We start from the raw sequence: 20520 nt of genomic DNA on the forward strand, positions 1-20520 counted from the left end.
CAAATAAACAATTTAGACCCTGAAAACCATTTCTTACTTGACCAGCTCAGTGTATCTCTGACGGAGCTAGTTCAAAGCCCAGTACAGTTAACTTTTTGCACTTCAAGGGCGTAATATAAAATCTTCCTCCTACAGGGATTTGATAAGCAGTAAATAATGAGCTAAAAGGGCAAGGAGGGCACAATCTATGCAGGTTCAGATATAGATGTTATCTCATCTTTTCTCCTTTAGAGTTGTATTTATTATAACTGCTCTTTTTTTGGGTTTTGTACAGTACTTGCAAAGGAGGCCACTGGAGCTGTATCTCTCTGCCCTGTTCTGGAAGTTGTAATATAGATGGAGGATTCCATATAACAACATTTGATAATAAGAGATTCAATTTTCATGGCAACTGCCATTATGTGTTAGCTAAGGTATGAACAATCTCCCACTTTACTCCTAAATCTCTTGAGCAGTATGAGGCATATGCTGTGCTAGAGCCTCAACCCAGCAAAGCATTTCAAAACGTGCTCAGTCTTAAATGCCATAAATTTTCCTGTTTGCAATGGATTGCAAGTGAATTGCTTGACACTCAGCATCAAAGTTTTGCAGCTTCAACATGATTTTTTATTTTTTTTAATGAGTTAGTTTTCTTATTGGATGTATTAGTGTAAATTTAAGCATTTACACTGAAGTTTTCTTCTAGTATGACTGTCAAAAGAAAGTGGACAAGTAAAAAATCCTGCAAAAAGATTTAATTCCACAAGATTGTCTGCAAATACACAATTCACTGAGGTAGACAGCAAGGAAACAGAGTGCAGAGGAAAGGCAGTGAACAGTATTGATTTCAGTAATGAAATAAAACAGTTTGCAGTTGGAGATTAAATGCTTCAGTTCTTTCATTATTCCATTTTAGCCTTTCAGAGACACCATTTTTCCCTTCTAGCTCCCTTCCTGTAACATGCTAACAATGTCTGCACTTCTCTTTGTCACATCTTTTCAGAATACTGATGACACATTTGTGGTGATTGGAGAGATCATCCAATGTGGGACATCAAAGACAATGACTTGTTTAAAGAATGTACTAGTCACACTAGGAAAAACTGTAAGTAACTTACTTTAATTAGTGACACATAATACGTCACACTTATTTAGGTTCAAAGATGGGATTTCTTTAACACTGTGGACTCATTTTGATCTGTTGCAGTCCTGACACTGTAAGATTAATACCAGCAGATGGTGTGGTGCGTGTGTTTATTGCTTTTGTTATAGGAGAGTTATTTCCTTTCCAGTTCTTTTCAATTCTGGTTTTTCCATTTCTTTAGAGATGGATGGCTAAAAATTATCCTTGTTGTCTTTCCCTTTCTTTTTCATGACTTCAAAGTTTTTCACTTGTTTCTTTTTGAAACATTGAGATTTCTACAAGAAAAGATCCCGTTCTTTTTACAACAGTTCTGAGTCCTGGGGCTTTTCATAGTGCAATGAGTGAAGTAGCAGAATTTTCCAAACAGAGGCCAGAGGCTTCTCCTACTGAAGATCACGTCATGATTCAAACCGAATTCAGTGGAAGCTGAGTTTGGGCTGGTATTTATGCATTACTAAAGTTATACAGATTTATTCTGCTCACCTGGTATTTAACTGGTTCAGCTGAGGATCTCCAAAGGACAGGTCAGCCTACCTAAGGTATACAGTGTTCTTCTGGAGTATCCTGTCTCCCTCCATTGGCTACTGAGGGAGTTTGAGTCAGATAGCTTTCATTTTGGGTATGCTACATTTCCAATGAGGTGAATCCAAACTTACATGTAATATCTCACATGAAGTTCTCTAAAAGATAACTAACCTCTTAGACATATGATTAGGTATGTGCGAGCACTCAGACAAAGGGGTTTTCATTTTTTGTTATGGCCTAGAGATTTGGTCTACATTACTCTATGGCATCCAGACACCGAGTGGTCATGTTTTGAAGACACTTTCTTAATGCTTAAAGAAGCTTGTGAGGTTACCGTTGTCTCATGTCAAGTGCATTCACTACTGTGGGCTTTTTCTTTATTCTGTTTCCCTACAGACTATAAAAATATGCTCCTGTGGAAATATCTACATGAACAATTTCATTGTGAAGCTGCCAGTAAGTAAAGGTAAATGTCTTCCTTCACATCTTTCTCAGACTAGCCTACATCTGGTTACAGTGGGATTCCTGATCCTTTCTCTGAAAAAAATATGATTGTGCCCATTGTTAGGCCTTTTGACTAAGGTGGACACTAGGTCTGGGATTCCTTGGGAATTCCTGTGTTACACTGGATGCACTGGTAAACAGAAGCTCCTGTTTACTCAGTTTCATAAAGATTTGCGGGTGGATGCATTTTTTTTCTTTTTTTTTGTTCTTTAGACGGCACCACCATCTTCAGGCCCTCTACATTTTTCATCAAAATCTTGAGCTCAACTGGAGTACGGATTCGAGTGCAAATGAAACCTGTAATGCAGCTCTCCATAACAGTGGATCATTCTTATCAGAATCGCACATCTGGTAGGACACATCCCGCTCTTTCAGTTTGCTCTTGAACTGAGATATAGCTGCTTGTCTATCACTTTAAGTGAACAAATTATTTGATCTTATATTGTGTCTGGTATGTCAGAACCCCTGGTTAAATCTATATCCCTCTTGAAACAAAGTGTTCAGTAAACCCTTCAGTTTGCTGAAGAAAATTAGACAATCTCTGTGATATTTAGTATATACAGGTCTTTTAGACTCTATCTTTAAAAGCAGGCCCTGGTCAGAGACTTGCAAGATGCAGACTATGTCCTTGGTTTTGCCACCAGCCTTCTGTTTACATCATTTAAGCTTTTTGTGCTTCTGTTTCTTGTCTGTGTAATGGGATTACCTCATCTCTCTCTGGTTCGTTTTGTTTTGCTTTTGCAATTTCCTTTGCTTATAAGACTTTGGGGAAGTTGTGTTTACTGAAGTTGTGTTTACTGATGTGCATTTAAGCAGCCTCCAATCTGTGCTATCATTAAATGCTACTGTAAGGTATAAAAATAATAATTATACTCTAAAGACAGGGTCCTGCCTGATTTGCGGTAACATCAGTAAGTTTCTGACAGAAAATGGGCTTCTCTCAGGCAAAGTCCATTATAGAGCTAAGACTGATCACCTGGAAGCTATTCCCTTTTCTACTAATGTAGTGATATCTTCTCTTATTTTGCTCTTTTTTTTTTTTTCCTGCCACCCACACAAGGTCTTTGTGGCAATTTCAATAACATCCAAACTGATGACTTCAGAACAGCCACTGGAGCTGTGGAAGATTCAGCTTCTGCTTTTGGTAACTCATGGAAAACTAGAGCCAGCTGTTTTGATGTTGAGGACAGCTTTGAAGATCCTTGTTCAAACAGTGTGGATAAAGGTAGCAGGCTTTTCACCCCTGGATTATCAGTGCTAAATAATTTTCATATGACAAATAACCAAAAAAGCTTTAGAAATTTCATAAACATCAAAAGCCACTGACTTTGAGGCTATTACTAAAGACAACACATTAGGTTTTGCAGGTCTTTAAGGTAACATCTTTGCTTTTAGAAAAAAAAGACTGCACTGGTGGAGTAAGAGCCAGTTCTTCACTGATGACTTGAAAAGCACACACAGCATCAATGAGAACAATTTAGGTTTAAGGCAGAGTATACTCAGTCGTTAATGTTTGGGCAAGATCTTCATCCAATCTAGGCTGGTACAGCTGTGCTGAAGTCAAAATGAATAAGATATCAACAGCCTTGACTTCAGCAAGCATTGTACTGTGTTAGATGCCCTGTCTGGTTTCTCACTTTGACTGAGTTTGGATATGTTTATAGGATTCAGACTGTACTCTTTGAGGTACTGCAACATGTAATTAAAGCTGCAGCTCATAATCACACAGTTCACTGATTATTACATGCTTGATGTTATTGCTGGACCATAAGGAACAGCCTGACTGTAAAGAATTAGGAAAGTTTGATGGAAAACAAGGAGAATGGGTAGTTTTTGCGGATGTTCTGCAAATCCAGCCGCAGTAATAATGTTAGTACTTGGAAGGTGAAACTTTTCTTTTACGGAGATGGTTGGTCACCCATCCAAATATATTTATCATCTTGATATGTTAATGCCTCATATTTCCTTCCACCATTATCTGAACACTTCAGGGCATTCCAGTTCTGTGTGATACCTGATAAGAATACTGATTCAGGTAGTAATGTGGTTTAAGTGACTATGGACAATGATATTTTTTTCCCGCTTCAGAAAAATTTGCCCAGCACTGGTGTGCTCTTCTGTCTAGTACAAGCAGTGTGTTTGCTGCCTGCCATTCTGTTGTAGACCCATCTGTGTACATCAAGGTAAGGCACTGGTCTAAATGGATGGTTTAATCTAGTCCAGAGACTGATCTGCCATGAAGGTAGTCTGGCCTAGGGGATTGAAATAGGTTACACTAATGCCTGTTTACAAAGAAGCTCACTGATGTCAGTGAGAAAAATAACAAAATGAGTGTTTACACAAGATACAATGGTTATTTTTGTCTGCAGCCCTAAAAATATTCAGTGACTGCCATCACTGACAGTTCTGTTATATGATCCAGAAGGACAGGAAAAAAATGGGTTTAGAGTTTCAGAAGTCTGTTCTCTCTTTGAATATCCAAATCCATGTTTCTGTGTGAAATAGAACTGGGAGTTTTTTCAGCCCCATGGACTCCCTCTGACTATTTTTGAAATTCTCATCTAGAGAGAGAATATATCTGATGCTTAAATCATCTACATCCCATTAATTGCTGTAGAATCATGTTAATCTCCTTGTAGTTAGAATGCAAGAACCTTCCCATATACATTCTTGGTGTACAGACCTATAATGCTGTTGAGGAAGTTGGCTGAGCTAGAGAGAGATGCTGCATAAATGTGAATAGTAAGGAAGTTTCTGCAAAAATATACAAAAATCATATAGGATGTGTGTGTGATACAACTTACTGAGAATACCTGAACCTGAAATTTTGCCTAAAATTTAATGTGTCTTCAGGTACCTTTAAAAATATGGCTTATCTTTTACCTCTTCCAAGTTTCTCTCAGAAAATACGTCTGCTTGAGAATTCATGTTAGCTATAAGTAAAATAGGCATTAGTAAATTTCAATTAAGGAAAAGTAATAACCAGTTTCTTATGGATATGTTTGTTACTCATGCTGATCTCATCAGATTTTAAACCACAATTCATGGAAGCATTTTCCATTACATCAGTAATGACAGGATAAGTCACCATCTATGCAGTATGATCCTATTGGTCTTGAATGATTGGTTGTATCTGAGTTCTTCTGTCCAGCCACCCAATTAAAAGAACTTGAGGTCTAAATCCCCTTTATACTTACCTAGCTAGTTATACTTACCTAGCTAGTTATACTTACCTAGCTAGTTCTTTAGATGTCATTGCATATGATTCCCTATTAAAGCATCTTCTGTTATGCACCTGTCATTTAATTGGGTGTATCTTAACTACACAATAGATAGATACACAAGTGCCAGTCATCACTGTGCAATAATTTCAGTTCTGTGTATTTTCAGATGATATGTTTTGACATATCTGAGGTTGTACATCCTCATGGGAGGCTGGTATAGACATTTCTTAGTGCTTTAATAAGCTACAGGTGCCCTTAGAATTCTTATAATTCATCTATTCATCAGTGTTAGACATATTGTCCTTGCATATACATAGAATCACAGAATCATTTTGGTTGGAAGAGACCTTTAACATCATCAAGTCCAACCATTAACATAACACTGCCAAGTCTACCTCTAAACCATGACTGTAATTGATTTCCTGTTCTTTAGGTTTGCATAGTATTTTATTAACATACATTTTCTCTTAGAGATATTACAAATCAAGTTTCATTGGTAATAATAGTTTTTAAAAAATATATTGGTTGACTATTTTTTATGTGATATCTATTTCCATGTTTCTTCTGTGAGCTGGTCATAATAATATCCATGTCTATTTCTCTCCCATAGAAATGTATGTATGACACCTGCAATGCTGAGAAGAGTGAAGTTGCACTGTGTAGTGTTCTCTCTACTTACTTCAGAGACTGTGCTGCAGCAGGCGTGTCCCTGAAGGGCTGGAGACAGGGCATCTGTGGTATGCATCCTAAAATACCTTGGGTAGGGATATAGGGAAACAGCTTCAGAGCCCACTTTGTGGCCATCAGTATATTGTGTGCTTAGTCATCAAGTTAGTGGGTCTTTGAAAAACAGCATAAGCATATATTCTAAAAAAACTCTTCTGCTTGCCAAAATTAATTCATGTCCACTGCATAGTCCTTGTTTATTGAAAACATGCCAAAGTGAGACTGTTTTGCAGCCTGGGTTACACTGAAATCTGTGGTCTCATGGCACAGTAGGTAATATTGACTCAGTACAGTAACCTTGGGAAAAAATGTTAATGACTTAATCAGTACAATCATTTTAGGCCCTGTTTAAGAAGAAATGATCTTTTGGGAACATGGCTGTGATAAGATTGAAGGTTGAGCTATTCATGAGTGAAAGAATAAATGGGCCAGAACAGTCACTCTCAGCGGTCTGTCCCATTGCGGTGGCTTGAAAAGGTTCTTGCAGCTCCTGCAGCTGTGTCCAGTTGTGGCAGGCTGCAAGTGGCACCCAAGGCAGGTTATATCCCAAAAGGATGTGTACCTTGCATTCAGTAGAGTGCATGAAATAAGTAAGGCCTACTTTCTAACTGTTGACAGGGCATGTATGTGATACAATCTTTAGTGGAAGCATGAATCATTACTTGAGTTACTGGTTACCCAGAAGACCATTGGGGTTAGTAGCCTCTACTATGTCATGGCACTGTTTTTCTAGCCCTCCTTGTGCAAGCTAGCTTGAAGCTATTTTACATATGCTCATGTTCTCTGCAATCATGCTTCCAGTTGTGATGAATGTAGTCCAAGATTACGAATCTGTGACCATGAGTACTAAAACCAAACAACCTTTTCCTTACTAGACCTTGTTTTACTGAAATTGATCTTTTTCTGCTCTGAAAAAATTAAGGGAGAGAGTAAACACGTTATTTTATTGAATTGATAGCTAAAAGCCAAGACAACCATTCAGAGAAATTTGATATAAAGTCATGTCCAACATCTTTAATAATATCTTTTTTATTTAACATAATTTGATTTACAAATACCAGTTGCTGCATCTTCATGGTACACCTGTAAAAATAGGAGAATATGACCTGCGTGATTTATACATGGGATATTGTGTCTGCTCCAGCTAAGAACAAGAAACGAACTGGTTTTCGTTGGTGGAAGTGGTGGTTTTGAATGTGTACGAAAACCTAGCACACTAACTAATCTAAGAAAATGTGCTATGGCTGTGGACTGGAAAACCATACAGAGCTTTGTTTAAGCATGGAACCTACTGCTGGTATAGTAATAACATTGTTGCAAAGTCGATTAGCACAACTGCCCATGAACAGCTCCCCTGTACATCCTAGTACACCTGAGCGTATCTGAAAAACGGCTGTGGGGTTAAATCTGCGGAACTGAGATAGTAAGAGGTCTGAGATTACTAGATCCCCAGTTCTCATTGAATTTCAGAGGAATCTGGATGTCAGGCTTTCTTGAAAACCACAGCCTTAATATGGGAGATATTTCCTGACAAAATTTGATGTCACCCCTATGGATCAGTACTGCAGATTTGATGGCAGAGTTTTAAAGGTGTTTCTTGGTAGCCTCTGAAAATTAACTAGGTTTTCACTGTCATACAAGGTCAGCTGAGCTCTTTAGATTTTGGTATTTATCTGGTCCACTCAAAGGTCTTAGAGACCAATGTTTCTTTTTTTCCCCAGAGGATGACAACACGAGTTTTCATCAAGACATCTATGAGAATTCAAACATACTTTCTTTGATATCATCCAATGATTAGCAGATTTTCTTGGCACTATCCATTTAACATCAAAACTTACCAATTAGCAAATATTCTCATTTTTAAAATTATTTCCAGCCAATGAAATCATTAGTAAAGGACAGAAAATTAATTTTTAACTGCAAAGGCAAGTCAGAAGTTATTGGTTTCAGTCCTTGGCATAAGATAGAAATGTGAATTGTACAAATTACAAAATTATACTGATTCCTGTATTCAGTTAAGATACACCCTGCTGAGTATTTCACTAATCGGTATCACATCATGAGTACTACATGAGTGCTACATGAGTACATTTCCCCAGAGCACTGAGAGATAAGGTCTTCTAGTTTGAAAAAAGTGCATTTATGGATTCTAGAGTGCGGAAAGCTGCACTAACAGCACAAGTGATGATTGCACAGAGAAGGACATACATCCATTTTATTTCTCTTGCAAAGATCCCTCTGAGGAGTGTCCTGTGACCATGGTTTATAACTATAGTGTGAAATACTGTAACCAGTCTTGCCGCTCGCTGGATGAACCTGATCCACTGTGTGAAGTTCAGATTGCTCCTATGGAGGGCTGTGGTTGCCCTGAAGGGACCTACCTCACTGATGAGGAGAAATGTGTAACTCCAGATGACTGTCCCTGCTACTACAAAGGCAAGATTGTTCAGCCTGGCAACTCCTTCCAAGAGGACAAACTGATGTGGTAAGCTCCTCTGATGATGCAAACGCTGCATACCTGGGGGCATAAGGGCTTGCTGGGGAAGTCTCTGCTCTAATCCCTAAATGGTGTCATTTTACCATAAGGAATAATGACAAATTTATCTTAGGTTATAACAAAAGAAATACTCCCCTGGCAGGATGCACAGCTACAGCAAAGAGTAACATCCCATATTCCTGCTAGCGAACAAAAACCTGAAAAGAAGTGGGAGCAAGTTTTCTAGAAGACAGAGGACCTCAGAAGGTGTTCTTGGATTTGAAATGAAAAAGCAAAGTAAAAAATACCCTGCAGTACACCATTCTGCAGACTGTTTATAAATAAATTAATTAATTAAATAATTAATTAATTGATATTTTAAAATGGTCCAGGAGAACAAAACAAAACAAGATGAAACAAAATCTCAGCTTTTAAACCGAGTTTCTTGAGAGAGAGAAAAATATATATATATATATATATATATCTCTAAGTTTTTGGGAAAACACAAAAACCAACACAATTAATTCACATCTGAAGTGAAAAACAACTGCCACTTTCTTGTTTTCAACCAGTTCAGGGCAGCAATGCAAACAAATACCAGGGGAAGGCTGTTTTATTCAAACAAGTTCTTTGTATCATTAGTTGTCTAAATATTCTCTCTCTCTTCCAAATCCCATATGTTTTTCTGAGGAGGCTAGACTATTTTGAAAACATAGATCCATTTAGTAATTTGAGAGGTCTCTTATTTAGGAAACTGTTAGTCTCATCTCACAGAGTAGAAAATAGATGCTTAGGAAAAAAACTGATTTAGGGAAAACACACAGTAAACCAGTGGCAGGTGAAGGAAGAGTACTTAAGAGCTGTGTGTCTTAATCTTCTTTCTGGAGATGGTAATTAATGTCTGTGAACCTGCTACTTGTACCAAATACTCATTTTGATAGGAATTTTTTATTTGTGTGACTAGTGAAGCTTTACAGTGCCTTTCTCTCTAGTGAGAGAGAAATGTGCAAAGAGCTGATGTGTTTCATTTTGTGGAATCTCTTTAGCAAATGCATTCAAGGAAGATTAGACTGCATTGGAGAAACTGTCCTGGTAAAAGGTGAGATTTTGTTAAATTATGGGATTATGGTGTCAGCTAGTATTTATAAAGTTTTTCTGTGTTATCGTTCCTTTCTGTAACATTTTAGTATTCTGCATATTTTTGCCTTCTTCCTGAAATGTGCTAGTTATTGATAACAGCTGTCTTTGTAGAAGTGTTACCAGACTTGCTGAATTCTGGAAAGATGAAGGTCTTTTCCAAAATTTAGAAGTTATCTGGCTTCTTCTAACCCAACGTTGGTGGGTAGGACCAAAATCTAATAGAAACTGTAAAAGCTGCCCTCTGAAATGCTTTGCTCTGTTTTACAATTGCTGATTGCATCCTTATTGCTTTCACTAAATTACCTTCCTAAAATGTTTTTGTCCTCCTATAGATTGCCCAGCTCCTATGTATTACTTCAATTGCAGCTCTGCAGGTCCCGGTGCAATTGGATCAGAGTGTCAGAAAAGTTGCAAGACACAGGACATGCACTGCGTAAGGACTAGCAGGAGCATGGGAAAATGTGATTGTGCATGTGTGATTGTGCATGTTATATTGTTCTTAACAAATGCTGATGGTTACATATTACAGTGTTCACAGACCAGCTACTGATAAAACAGCAGCTATATCTACCCACATAGCTGTGATGCTTATAGCTTGATTATTATGAACTTACAGTTATGGAACTTTAAAAAAATGCATAAGTTGGGCATCCAGAGCCAGCCTCTTCTGGTTCCCTGTACTTCCTATGCATTAACTAGTTGCCTTGTGTTGTATCTTTATACATGCAGTATGTCACAGAATGTGTTTCTGGCTGCATGTGTCCTGATGGGCTTGTATTGGATGGCAGTGGAGGATGTATTCCCAAAGATCAATGCCCATGTGTCCATGGAGGCCACTTTTATAAACCTGGGGAAACAATCAAAGTGGACTGCAACACATGGTATGTTATTCCAGGAGCCTTGTTTTATAACAAAGGCTGTTAAAATTGTCAGTGCATAGTGCATCTGTGGGGCATGATGTATTTTGAAGCCTTCCTCTTCATTGTTAGAGCCATCAGGCTTTAGTAAAGATAAAAGGAGAAACATTTCCTCTCTGCAACATGCTACATGAGCCTGCACTTGGGAAGAACAAGTACCAAGATCTTTTGCCAAACAATTTCTTTTCTGCAAACTGCAGAAAGGTTTGGAAGTGCCAGCCTCATCCAAGTTGGTCTATGGCTGGTCATTCCACAAGGAGGAATTGAGTCTGTGTCTGTTGGTCACAGCTGAACCTCAGAAAATGATTGAATTTAGAGGAGGAAGGAATTGCAACAATCATCCAGTGACTTGCAGTGTTTCTGGGTGCGCAGCTCTCAAATAAGATAAATGAGTGCTCTGGTCACTCCGATTGCTGGCATAGCTCTACCATAGATTTCACTGTTGCTACTGATTATGGGAGGAAAAATGCTTTGAATCCTTACTCATTATTTAGTGAGGATGAGACTGTATAGTCCTGCCAAGAAAATGCACAGAAAACAAGAGCCAGAAACACCTAGGTCTGATCACAGGCAACCAAGTTTAACATGTTAAGCCAAACTCTGATAAGCAGTTGTTGATATAACAAACGCCATTAAGAGGTTTTATTGCAGTGAGGGCTTTGTATTCTTATGAGAACAGGGCACACATAGGAAAAAAATTGCAGTGTCTATGTCAAGGGTATAACAACTAAAATTCTCTGTCTGTGGTCCCCAGGAACTGGAGGTAAAGTTTATCTGGGAAGACAAGGATAATGTTGGTTGACACCACTGTAGTCAGGAACAGAACTGGCCACATGGTACCTCACAGATTAATATGCAGAAATGATTGAAATACTCAGTCTTTCACCTTGAATTTACCTCCTAAATCCCCACTGTCTGCTACTTAATGATTTTAAACATATTTGAAGGAAAAAATAGAATAAAAATAGACAAAGTTCTAACATGCCTTGGTAGTAAACATGAACTTTCTGATTAGTAAGCCATCTCTTAACATGGTCTTAGAACAGTTGAGAAGGTAAGCCTGGAAAAATGAGAGATGATGGCTTTCCTTGCAGTACTGCAAAAACCAAATCTTTGAATCCCTCTGCCTCTGTTTGATGTTAAGGAAAAAAACATGCTTTGTGCAGAGACTTTGATTCTTTGCATTTTTCCTCCCAGCACCTGTAACAAAAGGCAGTGGAATTGCACAGACAACCCCTGCAAGGGAACCTGCACTGTGTATGGAAATGGACATTACATGACCTTTGATGGGGAGAAGTTTGATTTCCTGGGTGATTGTGACTATATCCTAGCTCAGGTATACATTTTTTTTTGATTTTCCTATCCATGTGCTTTTCACAGCTTCATTCTGAGTAGGGTCCATTCTGAGGAACTTAAGGGCTATCCCGTGCAAAATAATTAACATTGATGAGCATAACCTATTCCCCTCCTCTTGTACCTAGAGAAGATATTGAGATTTTCCAAACAAACCAATTAAACCTCAGAAGTGACACAAGAGGGCACTGTGTGATCCTAAACGGTTCGGGGTGGAACAGCCCTTTCCTAATTTAATTGCAGCATCTGCAAGGCAAAGGAATTGGTGTGTTGAAAAGCTAAGTGTTTCTCTCAGCCAGTCAAGACTGACAATATTTGACAATATTATTGTTGTGACAGAGGATGCAGAGGTTAGCATGTATAATTGCATGGAATGAGACAGTACTCAGTGAGATATTTTGTTATCCTCAAATTTCAGTAAGTTCTGATAATTTTAAGAAAAAATAATTTTACCTTTTTGACTGTGTAGGACTGGTGCTATGAAAACCTCAGCTTTTTCCATAACTTTTCTCTTTGAAATTCCTCGTAAAGTATGAACCTGCCAACAGGTCAGCTGACACCAGATTCTTCTAAAATAGGGTTTTGATGAATAAAAAAGGGACAAAATAGCAGAAGTCAGATTGAATTGTCATTCATTTAGAGCCCTTAAGTTGTTGAAGACTAGTATACTTGTCTGAAAAGATCTAATACAACATTATCTATTTTTCTAAGGATTTTTGCCCCAATAACATGGATGCTGGCACCTTCCGAATTGTAATTCAGAACAACGCCTGTGGGAAGTCACTCTCCATCTGCTCCCTAAAGATCACACTGATTTTTGAGGTTTGTCTAGAACTGGTTATAACTTAGGAGCTGCAGCCACAGTTTTGTAGCAGTTAGTGTGGTATTCCCTCACACTCCAACTTACTTGGTGCTAGAAAGTACCTATGGAAGTCAAAGAGCCTGAAAACAGAGGCAGACAAGCTGGAAAAGGTTTAGGTATTTGGTGTTAAGAGGTCTGGACACTTCTGCAGGTGATGGCTTATATACAGGGAGTCAACAGCACTCTATGTGTGCATGTGTGTGTGTGTTTGCACCTGTGACTTAGTGGTATAGGAGTAATGGTAAAGATTTTAAAGGAATGTTTCTGTATTGTGATTTGAGCATAAGGCAGATGCAACTAGAGAGAGAAGTGTTTCTTCTCTCCAGCTTAGGCTTAGCATTTCCCCAAAGTATACACAAAAGAGATTTCTCCCATAGTGGGAGGTCAGGGGATGGTGAAACAAAGGAATATGACAAGGGGTGTTCTAGCATGCCCAATTGCCCACGCACTCAGGAGCTACTGTGCCAGCAGAATAGATTCCATCTAGATTGAGGACAATGTCTGTGACCATGAGGTAAGCTTTGTCATGCAAGAGCAGACGTTTCCCATTAAACTTGGTGGGTCTTGTCTGTGGCTCACATGTCTGGCAATAGATCAAGATGTAGTGTGAAGAGTACAGAAAAATGAGAAGAAGAGGTAAAATACCAGTGCTGTTACACTAAGTTTTCTGCTCAATTTCCTTGTGTGCACTGTATCTGTTCCTTGTAGAACAGTGAAATCAGGCTCTTGGAAGGAAGAATTCAGGAGATAGCCACTGATCCGGGAGCTGAGAAGAACTACAAAGTGGATCTCAGAGGAGGATATATTGTGATTGAAACAAATCAAGGGATGAACTTCATGTGGGACCAAAAGACTACTGTTGTTGTTCATGTGGCACCATCTTTCCAGGTCTGTATGGAATGGACAGAGAGTTATCATTTCAAACTCAAAGTTACGCATCCAGAACTGGAGCCTCAGTTTGAAAAGCTGGGCTTGGAAAAGTGGTTGGTTCAGTGGACAAGAAGGAACAATCAGGCCATGTCTTGTGTCCTATTTCATTGTTCGTTAAGGATGAAACACTTCAGAATACTCGAAGCTAGAAGTAAAGCCAGACACTTTGCTGTATTGGAGGGCTAACAGAGTGATAATTGTCACTTGAATTCCAGCTTTTTTAATGCTGTACTTTGATGACAGTTTAGAAATTTGCAGCTGTTTAACTTTGGGCTGTTCTATAGTTCATTTCTGTCAGAGTGGGCTGGACTCAAAAGAAACAAACCATTTACTGTACCTACGCAAATTTCCCAGGGAAAAGTCTGTGGCCTTTGTGGGGACTTCGATGGCCGTTCAAAAAATGACTTCACAACCAGAGGGCAGTCTGTGGAGATGAGCATTCAGGAGTTTGGAAACAGCTGGAAAATAACAAGCACCTGCTCAAACATAAACGTGACAGACCTGTGTGCCGATCAGCCTTTTAAGTCTGTCCTGGGACAGAAGCACTGCAGCATCATTAAAAGTAATGTCTTTGAAGCTTGTCACAGTAAGGTAATCCTGTTCTCTCATCCTCAGTAGTTTCACACTAGGTGTTCATTGCTATTATGCAGTACATTTGAACACAAATAGTTACTACTAAAGGCTATTATACAGCATCCTCAAGTACAAGGGCAGTTTACCGCTGTGCCAGTTGAATCCTGTTGCACAGTACTGAGGAAACAGCAGTGGTTGTTTTGAGCAACTGAAGACAAAGAGGATAATAGTTGGCCACCAGAAGAAAAAAGTTAGGTATCAGTTTATAAAATCTAGAGGTAAGTTAACACGGGACTGTTTGTATGGGCATCCTTGAGAAAGTTTATTCAAATTACCTAAAGAGATTAATTATTTGGTTTATTTTAGACATTAATTAGTCTAAACAGAAGCAAGGCTACTAATAGTTAATGAGAATGCCTATACAAAACTGTAGTGAAGTTTAATAAGCCATTTTAAAAGCAAACTTGGCTTAATTTCCTTGGTTAGCTCATGTTGGCACAGGTTAAAACTAGAGACATGAAGTTCAGTGGAAATATTATAGGATTTCCTTTTATACTCAAGTATTACCTCTCAGAAACTGCACACACTGTATAGTTGTGCTAAGCCAAAGCAAGGCAGTTTAGTCCTGCGGAATTTACACTGGAAAGACATTTTTAGTGTAAATGCCAGTACTACACACAAAAGGATGAGAAGATTTAGAATCCAGTTGTACCAGGCAGGTGAAAATAGAAAACTACCTGTTGTAAAATATCACAGCTCCTTTATGACAGTAACAGTCTGTCACAGACTTAGCCTGGTTCTGCCAAAGAAACTACCAGTGGATGGCAGAAATTCAGAGCTCATTGTCTCATTAAAATACGGTGCATCAGTACAGCTGTGGTAACAAATCTGTTGGTATTTTGATAGGTGAACCCAATACCATATTATGAATCTTGTATTTCTGACTTCTGTGGCTGTGACAGTGTGGGAGACTGTGAGTGCTTTTGTACTTCAGTTGCTGCTTATTCAAGAAGCTGTAGCAGAGCTGGTGTCTGTATTGATTGGAGAACACCTGCCATTTGCCGTAAGTACTGCACTAAAAATGCAAACAGAAAAGCAGTTCCCCGTGTGCTCAGGCACATGGGAGATAAAGCAGGGCAGAATTCTGACATCACTGTGCATATGTGACTTGACACGATCTTGTTTACAAGATTTAGAAAATAACTCCTGTCTGGTGTCTGAGACTTGGAGATTTTTTATTCTTCTGTTCCAGCTGTGTTCTGTGATTATTACAATCCACCTGACAAGCATGAGTGGTTCTATAAACCCTGTGGAGCCCCTTGTTTAAAGACCTGCAGGAATCCAAAAGGGAAATGTGGGAACTTGTTATACAGTTTAGAAGGTAATTCTTGGTTGACTTTGGTGCAGTTTATGAGAGCTGAAGCTATTAGTTGGGTCTTAAATGTCTTAAGTATCAAGGTTGCTGAAAGCCTGCCTCATTTGCCCCAGAAATGCCTGACTATACCTCACCTGTGTGATGGTGCCATTCATAGCATAACTTGCCTGTTGCCCTTAAATTTGGGGCATAAAAGGTCATTCAATCTAAACTTGCAAAGAATAATTATCTGTTGATGAACAGAGTCAATTAAAACTTTTGGGAGAGAGGGAAAAAGAGGATGTGGAAAAATAATTGGTAGTATAAATAAAATTCATACTGGGATCACATTCATTTTGGGATCAAAGCTCCATCTGATAGAAGTATTTATGTTTTGTCCCTGGATCCATGTAAAACAGACTAAGAATGCTTTGTTTACTTTAACTTTCCAGGCTGTTACCCAGAGTGTAGCCCTGACAAGCCATATTTTGATGAGAAGAGCAGGGAATGCGTCTCCCTCCCCAACTGCACTTCATGGTAGGTCAGTTGATGATAAGAGAGAGAGAATAGGATGGGAAATGACAAGCTAGGTGATGTTTGGTTTATATTCATAGGCAGTGGCAATTATCATTAAATCATCCAGGAGCAGGCTTTTATGTAAAAGTAGATACTACTGCAGATGCTGCTATCCCACATAAAGACTCAAGTCAATAAAACAAATCTCCTTTTCTCTTTATCTTCAGTGATCCTGAAGAGAAACTATGTGCTGAAGATGCCAAAGGTAATTTTTCACCACTCTCACCATTCATTGAGTGATGATAGGACTGAAACATCCAAACTTCACATATAATTGCAGGTGTATAGGTAATAGGACTCCAGCTAGCTGGTTCAATAGCTGTATGCACAGCAGTACGGATATACTTTGATAAGCAAAATGCAGCCTTTGGCCTGAAGAACTGTCTAAAGGATAAACATAGGGAGGAAAGAGAGAGGTGTGAAATGTGAGATTCATCTCACCCAGGTAAATACCACTTCTCCACTTTTACAGTTCCTTGGTAGTCACTGAAGGCAGAAAGAAAGCAGTCTGAAGTAGGCCATTCCTAGTATTTGTTTTAATAAGCACCTCTAGAATAGGGCAAATCTTATAGAGCTTCTATTTCCTGACCACTAATTTCATAATAAACCTAGACAGATAGCTTATGAGAGACATTTTTGTATGTCTTAAGAACACACTTGCTTAAAGTATGGTAATGGTTCATTCCCAGATCTTAGAGAAACCACATCTCAAAATGCAAATTGACCCAGTAGACAACACATTTTCAGTTTTGCTGATTTTTTTCAAGTAATAGGTATATTCCCTTGGATTCCTGAATGCATACTCTCCAAAACCTAAAGAGCTTCTCGTATAGAATCGAACCGAATCGAATAGAACAGAACAGAACAAAATAGAACAAAATAATTTTAGCTGGAAGAGATACTCAGGATCATCAAGTCCAACCATAACCTGACTCTAGCACTAATCCATGTTCCTAAGAACCTCATCTATACACCTTTTAAACACCTCCAGGGATGGTGACTCCACCACTTCCCTGAGTAGCCTGTTCCAATGCCTGACAACCCTTTCCATGAAGAATCTTCTCCTAATATCCAATTTAAACCTCCCCTGGCACAACTTGAGGTCATTTCCTCTTGTCCTATCACTTGCTACCTGGGAGAAGAGACCAACACTCTCCATGCTACAACCTCCTTTCAGGTAGTTGCACACAGCAATAAGGTCTCCCCTCAGCCTCCTTTTCTCAAGGCTAAACAGCCCCAGTTCCCTCAACCACTCATAAGATTTGTGCTCCAGGCCCCTCATCAGCTTTGTCACCCTCTTCTGCACTCTCTCTAGTATCTCAATGTCTTTCTTATGATGGGGGTCCCAAAACTGAACACAGTGTTCAGGGTGAGGCCTCACCAGCGCCAAGTACAGTGGCATGATCACTCCTGTAGTCCTGCTGGCCACACCATTTCTGATACAGATCTTTTCTGCCAGGCAGCTTTCCAGCCACTCTTCCCTGAGCCTGTAGTGCTGCCTGGGGATTTTGTGACCCAAGTGCAGGACCCAGCACTTGGCCTTGCTAAATCACATACAACTGCCCTTGGCCCAACCCTCCAGATCACTCTGTATGGCCTTCCTACCCTCCAGAAGATCAACACTTCCACTTAATTTGGTGTCATCTGCAAGCTTCCTGAGGGTGCATTCAATCCCCTTGTCCAGATCACTGTTAAAGAGATTAAACAGAACTGGCCTGAATACTGAGCCCTGGGGAGCACCACTCATGATCAACCACCAACTGTATATGTCTCTATTCACCACAACTCTTTTGGCCTGGCCATCCAGCCAGTTCTTTATCAATCACAGAGTACATCCATTCAGGCCATGGCCTCCAGCTTTTCCAGGAGAATGCTGTGGGATATGGTGTCAAAGACTTTACTGAAGTCTAGGTACACAACATCCACAGCTTTTCCCTCATCTACTAGATGGGTCACCTTGTCATAGAAGGAGATCAGGCTGGTCAAACAGGACCTGCCTTCCATGAACTCATGTTGACTGGGCCTGATCATATGGTTCTCTAGTATGTGCCATGTGATGTTACTCTAGATCATCTGCTCCATGACCTTGCCTGGCACTGAGGTTAGACTGACAGGTCTGTAGTTTGCTGGATCCTCCTTCTGGCCCTTCTTGTAGATGGGCATCATGTTAGTCAAGTTCCAGTCAACTGAGACCTCCCCAGTTAGCCATGATCACTGATAGATAATAGAAAGTGGCTTAGTGATCACTTCTGCCAGCTCTCTCAGCACCTTTGGATGTATCCTATCTGGCCCCACAGACTTGTGGGTGTCCAAGTGGTGTAGCAGGTCACTAACCATTTCCCCTTGGGTTATTGGGGCTTCACTCTTCTCCCTATCCCTGTCTTCTGACTCAGGGGGCTGGATACCTGGAACACCACTGATCTGACTATTAAAGACTGAGGCAAATATAGCATTTAGTACCTCAGCCTTTCCCTCATCTTTTGTCAAAATTCTCCTTAGCCCTCTTTTTGTAGTTGATATATTTATAGAAACATTTTTGTTGCCTTTTACAGCAATAAACAGGCTGAGCTCTATTTGGGCTTTGGCCCTTCTAATTTCCTCCCCACTTAACTTCATGGCATTTTTGTATTCCTCTTGAGTAGCCTGCCCTTCCTTCCAAAAGCTGTAAATTCTCTTTTTATTCCTAAGTTCCAGCCACAGATCTCTATTCAGCCAGGCCAGTCTTCTTTCCCACCGGCTCGCCTTCCAGCACACAGGGTCATCCTGCTCCTGCGCCTCTAGGATTACCATCTTGAGGAGAGACCAGCCTTCCTGGACTCCTTTGCCCTTCATGTCAGCCTCCCAAGGGACTTTGCCAACCAGCCTTCTAAACAGATCAAAGTCTGCCCTTCAGAAGTCCAAAGTAGCAGTTCTGCTAACCACCCTTCTAACTTCTCAAAGAACAGAGAACTCAATTATTTTATGGTCGCTATGCCCAAGGCAACCTCCAACACGTTTCCCATGAGTTCTTCTCTAGTTACAAAGAACAGATTCAGTGGGGTGTCTTCCCTAGTAGGCTTGCTAACCAGCTGTGTCAGGACCTTGTCTTCCATGCACTCCAGGAGCCTCCTAGATGGCTTCCTCTCTGCTGTGTTGTATTTCCAGCAGACATCTGGTAGCTTGAAGTCCCCCAAAAGAACAAGGGCTAGCGACTGGGAGACTTCTCTCAGCTGCCTGCAAAATATTTCATCTGTCTCTTAATCCTGATTGGTGGCCTGTAACAGACCCCTACCAGGACGTCCACCTTGTTGCCCTTCCCCTTTGTTCTCACCCATAGACACTCAACTCTATCATCACTCCCCTCAAGTTCCAGACAATCAAAACACTCCCTTACATACATGGCTACCCCACCTCCTCTCCCTCCTCACCTATCCCTTCTGAAGAGTTTATAGCCATCTAATGCAGCACTCCAGTTATGAGAGTCATCCCACCATGTTTCTGTGATGGCAACTATATCATAGCTTTTCTACCTCACAATGGCTTCCAGCTTCTCCTGTTTGTTGCCCGTGCTGCATGCATTCATACAGATGCACTTCATCTGGGCTATTGATCCCACTACCTTTTTCGGGTGAGAAGCCCTAATTCCTCTGTGGCCATCCTCAAGTGCTTCCACAGTTTCTAACAATAACCAATAACCCTTGTGTTTCTCCTGCCATGTGGCTCTCCATTCCCTACCTCCACTGGGATGGCAGACTGAAAGGCCTCACTAGAACTTCTCTCAAATACTGACATGTCACCCTTGGGTATATCTCTGCCACACTTGGTTTTCTCCCCACCCCGCCCCTTCAAATCTAGTTTAAAGCCTTATCAATGAGCCCTGCTAACTTCTGACCCAGTATCCTTTCCCCACATTTATATTTAAATCAAACTGTTCATCACTGCATGCTCCTTATTAGTATGTGGAAATGGCTATACAGCACCTAATGAGCCAGTGTTTTATCACTCAGCAAGGCAGTAATCCCAGTCACATTCGAGAGGCAATGCACCTGTTCGCTGTGCTGGGTGAAGACAGTGCCAGTTCTGATGCTTTCACCAGCCAGTAATTGTTTTATGCAAGATGACTCCAACAAACACCAGCAACAACAAAAATCCAGCCCACTTTGTGTAAATGAGGTAGACTGTCAGTGCGACTTCTCAAGTAGAAACTGCAAAGGTGTTTCAGCCAGGTAATACATGTTTGATGATATGAGCTATAGAA

At 40.0% G+C, this 20520-nt stretch overlaps 1 protein-coding gene across 4 annotated transcripts in view; it reads left to right on the forward strand.

Annotated features, from left to right (window-relative positions):
* LOC102091718 (mucin-5B) overlaps positions 1–20520 on the forward strand; it is a 47301-nt gene that overhangs the window by 10768 nt on the left and 16013 nt on the right. For all 4 annotated transcript variants that reach the window (XM_065065069.1, XM_065065068.1, XM_065065070.1 and 1 more), the window contains 19 exons: positions 275–413; positions 983–1084; positions 2045–2114; positions 2366–2503; positions 3213–3377; positions 4241–4335; positions 5987–6113; positions 8335–8587; positions 9625–9677; positions 10051–10151; positions 10448–10599; positions 11833–11971; positions 12700–12810; positions 13559–13738; positions 14135–14371; positions 15260–15416; positions 15606–15734; positions 16160–16244; positions 16451–16488. In XM_065065069.1, coding sequence (XP_064921141.1) covers positions 275–413; positions 983–1084; positions 2045–2114; positions 2366–2503; positions 3213–3377; positions 4241–4335; positions 5987–6113; positions 8335–8587; positions 9625–9677; positions 10051–10151; positions 10448–10599; positions 11833–11971; positions 12700–12810; positions 13559–13738; positions 14135–14371; positions 15260–15416; positions 15606–15734; positions 16160–16244; positions 16451–16488 — 2471 coding nt within the window. The remainder of the gene's footprint in view (positions 1–274; positions 414–982; positions 1085–2044; positions 2115–2365; positions 2504–3212; positions 3378–4240; positions 4336–5986; positions 6114–8334; positions 8588–9624; positions 9678–10050; positions 10152–10447; positions 10600–11832; positions 11972–12699; positions 12811–13558; positions 13739–14134; positions 14372–15259; positions 15417–15605; positions 15735–16159; positions 16245–16450; positions 16489–20520) is intronic.

Source organism: Columba livia, chromosome 5 (assembly GCF_036013475.1).
Source record: "Columba livia isolate bColLiv1 breed racing homer chromosome 5, bColLiv1.pat.W.v2, whole genome shotgun sequence".
NCBI lineage: Eukaryota > Metazoa > Chordata > Aves > Columbiformes > Columbidae > Columba > Columba livia.